Source organism: Salvelinus alpinus, chromosome 12, assembly GCF_045679555.1.
Source record: "Salvelinus alpinus chromosome 12, SLU_Salpinus.1, whole genome shotgun sequence".
NCBI lineage: Eukaryota > Metazoa > Chordata > Actinopteri > Salmoniformes > Salmonidae > Salvelinus > Salvelinus alpinus.
In genome coordinates this window covers 10,353,651-10,364,372 of record NC_092097.1, presented here as the reverse complement: position 1 = coordinate 10,364,372, position 10,722 = coordinate 10,353,651, and the positions used below count along the sequence as shown (strand labels likewise).

At 40.3% G+C, this 10,722-nt stretch overlaps 1 protein-coding gene across 2 annotated transcripts; it reads left to right on the top strand.

Annotated features, from left to right (window-relative positions):
- Positions 1–2,545: 2,545 nt before the first annotated feature.
- LOC139535464 (tumor necrosis factor receptor superfamily member 9-like) lies at positions 2,546–10,459 on the top strand. 2 transcript variants are annotated; one of them, XM_071334881.1, is made up of 7 exons: positions 2,546–2,624; positions 8,477–8,590; positions 8,789–8,923; positions 9,017–9,095; positions 9,268–9,509; positions 9,624–9,737; positions 9,921–10,459. In XM_071334881.1, exons 2-7 carry the CDS (start codon positions 8,500–8,502, stop codon positions 10,010–10,012), a joined length of 753 nt encoding a protein of 250 aa, XP_071190982.1. In that variant the 5' UTR covers positions 2,546–2,624; positions 8,477–8,499; the 3' UTR covers positions 10,013–10,459. The 2 variants fall into 2 exon arrangements, with proteins under 2 accessions (XP_071190982.1, XP_071190981.1); XM_071334880.1 differs by lacking the exon at positions 2,546–2,624 and adding an exon at positions 8,039–8,235.
- Positions 10,460–10,722: the final 263 nt, after the last annotated feature.

Sequence of the window (10,722 nt, the reverse complement as noted above, 5' to 3'; positions counted from 1 at the left end):
TTCTTCTTTCTTAAGAGGGTTTTACTGCGGACTACAACCCCAAAAGGTGTATTGCCGCCACCAACTGGACGGGTTGAATTTTTTATTTTTTTTACCAGTAAATCTATACGTAATAGTGAAACTAACTTAATCGACCCTAATAAATATAGTACTGTAATGAAACAGGGAGGGAGTAGGTCTCGAACCCTCGACCTTCTAGCCCGAAGTCCAGCGTGCTATCGACTGTGCTGCAAAAGCATGCTCGTGCGGCAGAGTCGATATCCGCGCTTATAAACCCAGGGTCGTTACAGTACATTGCCAAAACAAACAAAACTCCCACTTATTCCTTCTTTTAATTCTCCATATCTCCCTTCTCAGGCTCTAGGACCTGAGAGGGTGGTACGGCTTGTGCCAATATTCCATGTAACTCCTTCGCTGAGAAATCTTTCAGCCCCAGGAACCGCTCCGCCGCATCCACTATGACTTCTATCTTCCTGGATCTTCTCTCCACCTTGGCAGTGCCATTAATTACCACAGCTATAAATGCCACAAAGTCCACTTTCTTAACCTTTAGAATGTCAGGATCCTGCTGGTGAAAGGCAACCCCTGCAGCCTGCAGTGCAGGCCTATCCACCACCATGGACTCTTCTGGTGCACCATTCAAACCCTCAACTCTTTTCAAAGCTGCTGCATATGAAATGCTCTGTACAACCCTGACTTTGGCCACCTCATTCTCTTTCACCCTTGTCAGGCAATCGAAAGATGTGGCATCATGGTTCAAACCACAATTGCAACGTCACATATTCATCACTTTTATAACACCTACTATGATACAAAAATATTAACACAACATGCAATAATTTCAAAGATTTTACAGAGTTACAGTTCATATCAGGAAATGTGTTCATTAGACCCTAATCTATGCATTTCACATGACTAGGAATGCAGATATTCATCCGTTGGTTACAGATACCTTAAAAGAAAAGTAGGGGCGTGAATCATAAAACCAGTCAGTATCTGGTGACCACCATTTGCCTCATGCAGCGTGACACATCTCCTTCGCATAGAGTTGATCAGGCTTTTGATTCTGGCCGGTGGAATGTTGTCCCACTCTTCTTCAATGGCTGTGCGAAGTTTCTGGACATTGGCGGGAACTGGTGCACGCTGTTGTACAGGTCGATCCAGAACATCCCACAAATGCTCAATGGTGACATGTCTGGTGAGCATGCAGGCCATGGAAGAACATGGGACATTTTCAGATTCCAGCAATTGTGTACAGATCTTTGCGACATGGGCCTGTGCATTATCATGTTGAAACGTGAGGTGATTGTGGCAGATGAGTGGCACAAAAATGGACCTCAGGATCTCATCATGGTATCTCTGCACGTTCAAATTGCCATCGTTGTCTGCTTATGCCTACCCATACCATAACCCCACCGCCACCATGGGGCACTCTGTTCCCAACGTTGACATCAGCAAACTGCTTGCCCACATGACACCATAGTTGCCTTTCTGATACAGTTAAAACAGGGATTCATCCATGAAGAACACACTTCTCCAGAGTACCAGTGACCATCGAAGGTGAGCATTTGCCCATTGAAGTCGGTTATGAAGCCGAACTGCAATCAGGTCAAGGACGACGAGCATGCAGATGAGCTTCCCTGAGACGGTTTCTGACAGTTTGTGCAGAAATTCTTTGGTTGTGCAAACCCACAGTTTCATCAACTGTCCAGATGGCTGGTCTCAGACGATCCCGTAGGTGAAGAAGTCAAATGTGGAGGTCCTGGGCTGGCAAGGCTACACGTGGTCTGCGGTTGTAAGGCCGGTTGGATGTACTGCCAAATTCTCTAAAACAACGTTGGAGGCGGCTTATGGTAGAGAAATTAACATTAAATTATCTGGCAACACTCTGGTGGACATTCCTCCAGTCAGCATGCCAATTGCATGCTCCCTCAAAACTTGAGACACCTGTGGCATTGTGTTTTGTGACAAAACTGCACATTTTAGAGTGGCCTATCATTGTCCCCAGCACAAGGTGCAGTTGTGTAATGATCATGCTGTTTAATCAGCTTCTTGATATGCCACACCTGTCACGTGGATGGACTATCTTGGTAAATGAGAAATGCTCACTAACAGGGATGTAAACAAATTTGTGCACAACATTTTAGGGAAAGATGCTTTTTGTGCGTATGGAAAATGTATTGGATGTTTCATTTCAGATCATGAACCTGTTTCATGTTGTGTTTACATTTTTGTTCTGTATACGTATGTCACAGTCGTGTGTATTGGTGGCAGGGAAGTCAGGCGCAGGAGAATCAAAACTTGGTTGAATGGAGTAGTTTAATAACTAAAACACACAACTCCAAAACCATGAAATATAATGAAACAAAGTGGGTACGAGGACCCGTCGCGCACCAAATACAGAACACAAATACTGAACATAAAACAATCTCTGACAAAGACATGAGGGGAAACAGAGGGTTAAATGCACAACATGTAATGAATGGGATTGAAACCAGGTGTGTAGGAAGACAAGACAAAACCAATGGAAAATGAAAAATTGATCAATGATGGCTAGAAGACCGGTGACGTCGACCACCGCCCGAACAAGGAGAGGCTTCGACTTCAGCAGAAGTCGTCACAACGTAAGACCTTGTGCTTACAAATAATATATTAAATGAGATTGACACATTGATGTAATTGACAGTTGAAAACGTATTTTGAAGCTATACTTTGTTTCTGTTTTTTACAACAAAACAGAAACTACCTACAACCTTGCCATTTACTTTCTGAAATGCATAAGGCTGCGTTTACACAGGCAGCTAAATTCTGCTCTTTTGCCCTATTATTAACCTAACGTAGCAGGTGTGAAGAAAACGCCTGAGCGAAGTTCTCACATCCGGTTTCATGGGAAAAGTAAGCTAGGTTGAATTAGCTGTATCCCTGAAAACCGGATACATCCGGTTGTTGGCAGCTTCGCCAAGGGTGCCCTACTATCGGCAAAAGAGCTGATCTGATTGGTTGGTCTAAAGACCAATTAGTGGCATAATATCAATATGGGTCTGCCTGTGTAAATGCAGCATAAGGCATTTACAGTATTAATTTATAACTGTTGATTTATTTATTTAATTTGAATGTATAAGTATTCATCAAGAATCAATGGGTATTTATCCGTTGAAAAGACTATTGCACTGCAGCAGTACATATCCCAGATTGTTGCCTTTAATCACGAGGATATACACCTCTGTTTCTACTTGTCACGGCCGTTGAAAGGAGAGGACCAAGGTGCAGCGTACATTTCCTCTTTATTTATAAAAATTACGCCGAACAAAACAATAAAAACTACAAAGACAAACCGTGAAGCTAAAGGCTATGTGTCCTAAACAAAGTCAACTTCCCACAAAGACAGGTGGGGAAAAAAGGCTCCCTAAGTATGGTTCCCAATCAAAGACAACGATAGACAGCTGTCCCTGATTGAGAACCATACCCGGCCAAAACATAGAAATAGAAAATCATAGAAACACAAAACATAGAATGCCCACCCCAACTCACGCCCTGACCAAACCAAAATAGAGACATAAAAAGGACACTACTTTTTGTTAATTTGTTATTATCATTTTTTTTTTTTTACGTTTTTGCTTTGAGGTGAGCTATATAGATGTTGGACGACAACATTACAATACTCTATCATTCCGGTGGCATGTTTTATTTGAGATAATTCCTGTGTGAATGGTTGATTGATAGTATGTGCTTTATCTGTTGTTAATCAAAGAATAACATCAGAATTTGAACAATGGCTGATAGAGAAAACACCAAAGTTTGAGTGTTCTTCCTCAGGAAGTTGCGTGGTTGTAGGTCTATCTTGCAAGATTAGCAAGAAATGTGGTTATTTCCATCCGTAATAGATATCAAAAGACTGGCACTCCCTGAACTTACAGGCAAAACATATGGTTAAACAGCACAGTTTCCGTTAATAGGCCCACAGTCACTGATATGTATTTCCCCACAAGCCATCTTCTCATTGTCTCCGACCTTAATGTTCTCAATACAACAATTAGGGAAAAACATAAACATGGGCAGCTTGTTGTTACGTGGTGATCAAATGAACAAATGTACAGGGCCATATCCTTACTTGAGCTCATCTAACAGATGAATAACCACCTTGTGTCAAAGAGAGAGCCAGGTGGAGCCAAGCTTCAGCACCTTACTGATCCAAAGAGGAGTAGGATAGAAAGTGAGATAAAAATACTAACCCTAAAATGGCAATACATTGTACTTAAAGCAGTAACCCTAACCCAAGCCATAAACATAACCCTAACCCTAGGTTCATGTCCACACCCCGGTTGAACCTTAGCCATAACCCAAATCTTGACATAATCCTAACCCTCTGCTGCAAATACTGTACACACACATTTTAACTTGAGAACCTCATCATAAAGAACATTATAAACTGGGTGGTTCGAGCCCTGATTGCTGATTTGCTGACAACTGTGGTATATCAGACCGTATACCACTGGTATGCCAAAGCATTTATTTTTATTGCTCTAATTACATTGGTAACCAGTTTGTAATAGCAATAACTCACCCCTGGAGTTGGTCGTATCTGGCAAATATACCACGGCTAAGGGTTGTATCCAGACACCCCCTGTTGCGTCGTGCATAAGAACAGCCCATAGCCGTGGTATATTGACCATATACCACACCCCCTCAGACCTTATTGCTTAATTATATCACTATGCAACAATGCTGAAATAAATGTGAATGTCTCTTCCTTCTAGTCATACCAGATAGCATATTATCAATAGCATTATTAATGCATTGTATTATTATTCAGAGCTTTTATTGCTTTGATCAGCCCATGACTTTAACACAGTGGATGATACCACAGTACTTCTGTGTCTCTCCATGAGTCTGTTAGACGTGGTAGAATACATACACTGAGTGTACAAAACATTAGGAGCACCTTCCTAATATTGAGTTGCACCCCCTTTTGCCCTTCGAACAGCCTCAATTCGTAGGGGCTTGGACTACAAGGTCTCGAAAGCGTTCCACAGGGATGCTGGCCCATGTTGACTCCAATGCTTCTCACAGTTGTGTCAAGTTGGCTGGATGTCCTTTGGGTGGTGGATCATTCTTGATACACACGGTAAACTGTTGAGCGTGAAAAACTCAGCAGAGTTGCAGTTCTTGACACATTCAAACTGGTGAGCCTGGCAGTTACTACCATGCCCTGTTCAAAGGCACATCAGTATTTTGTCTTGCCCATTCACCCTCTGAATGGCACACATACACAATCGATGTCTCAGTTGTCTCAAGGCGTAACAATCTTTCTTTAACCTGTCTGCTTCCCTTCATCTTCACTGATTGAAGTGGATTTAACAGGTGGCATCAAGGAATCATGTCATGGAAAGAGCAGGTTCCTAATGTTTTGTACACTTAGTGTATGATAACCATGCAGATAGTAATCTTGCTCCCTCCATGCAGTGGAATCATCATGTAGTGTTTTGCAAAGGGTAGGGAAGGAAATGGTGTAAAAGATATTGTTGGAGATTCAATGTTTCTGGTTGTTTTTCTTGCCAAAATGTCAACTATAGCATGTACAATATTGAACAATGGACAACAATGAGTCATCCCGTAACAAGATATGAGATAACTTTAAGTGGACCTAATGAGAAGCTAACAGAGTGGGAGGAGATGACATCATGCAAGAACAATAAAATACTTTCTTGTCTGCAATATCGAGATATTTTGTTGTCAATAAAACACAACAATACATTCCATTTTTACACCTCAACTTATCTTGAAACTTGAATTCTTTACATAATAAAGCCTACGAGAAGGTGGGTTATGCTGAGATTTAGTATACATGGCATGCAGGGTTGGGGAGTAATGGATTACATGCTCAAACTCGCACACTTTTGATAGACTTAAAGGGGCAATCTGTAGTTGCTACATCCATTTTTGGACTATATATATATACAGTATAGTGTTTGGTTAAAATTAACATTTTTGTTTTATTCCATAAACTACTGACAACATTTCTCCCAAATTCCAAATAAAAATATTGTAATTTAGAGCCGAAGGAAGCAAGTTTTCTTCCAGGACAACCTTGTACGTGGCTTGATTCATGTGTCCTTCACAAAGACAAATCTGCCCGATTCCAGCCTTGCTGAAGCACCCCCTGATCATCACTGATCTTCCACCAAATTTCACAGTGGGCGCGAGACCTGAAGAGGCCTACAAGCCAGTGTTTCGCACCCACTGTGAAAATTGGTGGAGGAGTGTGCAAAGACTGTGCAAAGCTGTCAAGACAAATGGTAGCTATTTGATGAATCTCAAATCTCAAATATATTTTGATTTGTTTAACACTTTTTCGGTTACTACATGATTCCATGTGTTATTTCATAGTTTTTATATGTCTTCACTATCATTCTACAATGTAGAAAATAGTAAAAATAAAGAAAAACCCTTGAATGAGTAGATGTTCTAAAACTTTTGACCGGTAGTGTATGTATACACATATATACATTGATTATTGAAGAATATAACTTATAAATGCCTCATGAGCTTAATTCAACTGTCACACTCCATGAGAACCAAAAATATAAGGTGGTTTTTCTCTGTTTGTAAACATTGTAAATGTGAACAAATACTGTATAGCCTCATAATATGGTTAAAACACTAATTTTGATATCATCGATGGTCAGTCCTTGCATCCATAGCTCTGTCTATTAATCTGAGAGTGGTTACATTTCTCCAGGCCCACCCCTCAGCTTTTTACCAAAACATAGGCGGGGTGCCGTTTTGTTAGTGTTATCTGTGGATTATCAAGATATCAAAGTGTCACTAACAAAACATTTAACAATAGGCCTATAGCAAATGCAGCATATAGCAGTAATTTTTCACATGTAAATAGCACTTTTCAGTAGTGCTCAAAGCATGCCATTCCATGAGTGCAGCATTTGTTTTTCAACTCAAATCAATGAGCCCAATCAGTCCTCCATGACAACAAAATCATAAACAACAAAGTAGGGCTGGTGTCACATTCGTCTAAAAGAGCGGACCAAGGCGCAGCGTGTGCGTATAGTTCCACATACTTTATTTCAAAGTGAAACTTAACAAAAACAACAAAGAATAAACGACCGTCCAGTACAGAGCGCACTTAGGCACTAACTGAAAACAATATCCCACAACACAGGTGGGAACAATGGGCAACTTAAGTATGATCCCCAATTAGAGACAATGATAATCAGCTGCCTCTAATTGGGAACCATACAAATACCAACATAGAAATAGAAACGCTAGAAACCCCTCTAGTCACACTCTGACCTATACACCATAGAGGGCTCTCAGAGGGCCAGAGGGCTCTCTATGGTTAGGGCGTGACAGCTGGCTAATAAGTCCTTCGTTTTGGGGTTATGCTCAGGTAAAACAATTTGGCTAATCTATACATCCATATTTCCAAGTCCTATTCTTGAAGATCAATGGGTATAACATTTATTGGAATGACTGGAATAGTAAATATAGAATTTTATCATATTATTATATGTAGTAGAACGTGATGGGTTAGAAGAAGCCTACATAACCAACCCATAAAGTAAAATGTAACATCATCTATGGCCAGCTATGTAAACTTTAACATTGATTTATCCTGCAATTGATGGGGTTCAATTGGTAACATCCATTTTTGTCTTCTTCAAATGCCTCTTAATAATCTAAAAGTAACTGAATGTAATCATATTACATTACTGAGTTTGGGTAACCCAAATGTTATGTTACTGATTACAATTTTGGACAGGTAACTGGTAACTGATTACCTCTCACAAACAAAGAGTAAAATAAAAATTCTATATGAGTGTTAGTGACCTGAAGGAAATATAATGAATCTTGAATAACAGAGGATTTTCAGTTGAAAGAATGAGAGAAATATAATTTGTTTACCACCACTTGGGGCGGGGATAACTTAAGAGAGACAGGAAATTATGATTCATCGCGGAATGTTAATGCAGACATGGTACAGCTGAACTACACCACATCAAACATCGATATAAACTGTAGATATAAGTGAGATTTCATCACCGTAGTAGCTTCCATATAGTTTTACACCCTCTCTCTACAGGTTGACAGACAGGCGTTCTTTTTTCTATTGGGAGAGTGATATGATGATCCTGTCTAGATTCTGGGTGCTCATCTATTTGTGTGCTTTTATTTGTAATGGATTTTTAAATCCTGTGGAGGCTTATAAATGCAAAATAGGTAAAGTATGTTAATGAATATTAAGGGCTATTGTGGAGCTTCTCTATGTTTTGCTGGGAATCATACTCTACCATGCGATGCGGATGAATGTAGATGCAGACTTATCTTGAATATTTTTTCTTTACCATTGAGACTATTTAGGTTACTTCTAATTTGTTGACACTTATAATGAAATAATGACTCTGTTCGATATGAGGAACAACTACAGTACAATGACAATAATGTGAATGATATTATCAAGGTGAGAGGAAAAGCAGAGGAAACATGGGACGGTGTGAACCGTGCCCCGACGAGGCCTTCCAGGCAGTACCAAATGAATCTCAGAAATGTCAACCCTGCAACTCCTGCAATGAGAGTAAGACATGATTATGCAATAAGGAGTTATAATCAGTACGAATACATTATGTAAACAATAACCTGTTGATGTGTAAATCATGACAGAAGAGGACATCTTTCAAATGTATAATGATCCCACACCAAATCTTGAGTTGAATCTAAATAGCCATAAAATATGCCAGTGTAACCCACAGACGATGTGATTGTTTCTATGCAGGTTCTGGGAGTGAGGTAATATCAAAGTGCACAAAGACTTCTAATGCTATATGTCAGTGTCGTGGAGGATTCACTAACAGTGTCAAAGACTCTACGATATGCAAGTGTCCCGTGGGTTCTGGGTTGGGTAAATCAGGTAAAGTGGAATCACATAATACTGATGCTTTTCAGTGGATTGATGAGTACACATCTGTAAATAACTGGCATGCTGCCTAATTTCTTGATTCAGATACAATAAGCAACTGCCGTGAATGTGAGCATGGATTCTTTACCACCGACAAGGACTCTACATGTGCGAAATGGCGAGAGTATGTAGAAAAACTTACAAGCATTTGTCCGATTTTTTTCAATGTGCTGATGTATCAAGCAGTCTCCTTACATTTACAATATAATGTTGGACTTTTTGTCATACTCTGCAATTGATTTGGAATCATTTTAACTGTAGTTTGACTCGTGTCTATGTATCTGTCTGTGTCTTAGATGTAGCAGTGGAGTGAAGACTTCAGGCACTACGATGGCAGATGTAATCTGTAATGAAGAGTCAGAGTCAGACGGGAAGACCCTCCCCTCCATGCAGCCCACTTCCCCCTCTGGCTCTATCCAGACTGTATCTAAGTCCTTGATCCAGAACCAGAGCCAAGGGTCATCTCGTCATCCCGATGTCCCCACTGTAACACCAGCCGTCACTGGTACCAAGTCCTCCATGGCAGACTATGGCCAAGGTTGCATGCTGTTCTTGACTCTAGGGCATGACATTATACATCCATGTAAAACATTGTGCTACAGTGGATAGTTGTATGGCTTTGTATGACTAATGCCTTATTTCTGTCTTCCAGTAATGCCACTCATTGGAATTGTCCTGCTGCTTACTTTTCTACTTACCGCTGTGACCTGCAAACTGGTCATCCTTCCTTGCATCAAGAACTACAAGAACCCGGGTGTCAAAGCAGGTATGCGCTACTGTTAGTGAAACGCGAAGTCACAAAATGACAATGAGAAGTGTTATTTCAGTTTCTTTAGCTATTACGTGTGTTGTCGTTTGAGTTTAATAGGCTCTCAAATCTGGAATGTCGTCTGTGTATATTTTGTGCGTTGTTTGGTTTGGGGATTCTAACTCTATCATTCTGCCCCAGCCCAGGACTCAATGTGCCGGAGGCCAGTTGAAGAAAGTGGGGACAACAGTCTCTCTTCCCTGGTGAAAACACCAAGCTTGGGGGAGCCATGATGGAAAAACCTGGTTATCTGTCTGTCGGAATGCTGCAATTATTCTCAATGTTACTCAGAATAAATGTATTTTAAACCAGAAAACACTTCAAACACCTGTTTGAAAATTCTAAAATATGGTCAATATTTGATTCCCATGTAATCTGTTATTATGGAAAAGCATGTTAGGTAAGTCTATTACTTTGCCTTGCCTCCTTATCAACAAGATGGTTGTTATTTGCTGCTCTGGGAGATCCGCATGATGTTATTTTCACAAATGGGCTACTGACAAACTTCTGAGAAATAGGCCTACTACTTCCTTCCTGTGTCTGGTTAAGATTTAGAAGAAAGATAATGTGACAACATTGCCAGTCTGGCAAAATAATGTGAAATATTGTACAATGTGTATTGTGTTAAATTTGGTTGTCGCTTATGTTTTGCAAATAAAACCTTTGAACATTTTACATGATCTTAATGCCAATTTGCCCATTCTTAAAAGTTAATCCATTTGCATGAGCTATGACTCAGCAAGAACAGAAGTATCAGGATGTATAGAAAGTACATAAAGACAGAGATACTGACGCTGGGTCGGGGCTTCCCCCTGTGGATAGGCTATACGTCTGCCTCTTTTTTTCCGTGAGAGAGATTCTTCCACTCAGTCTATATGACTTCCACTCACGTTTTTCAATAGAAGCCATCAAGTCAGACACAGAAGCTGCTACCATGAAAGAC

What these genes read in the sequence shown, in the direction of transcription:
- LOC139535464 (XM_071334880.1), top strand. Translation starts at nt 8,139, where the DNA reads ATGATGATCCTGTCTAGATTCTGGGTGCTCATCTATTTGTGTGCTTTT. An exon ending in GGCTTATAAATGCAAAATAG is followed by an intron (nt 8,236 to 8,476) that starts GTAAAGTATGTT and finishes GATATTATCAAG; the next exon opens with GTGAGAGGAAAAGCAGAGGA. An exon ending in TTCTGGGTTGGGTAAATCAG is followed by an intron (nt 8,924 to 9,016) that starts GTAAAGTGGAAT and finishes TTCTTGATTCAG; the next exon opens with ATACAATAAGCAACTGCCGT.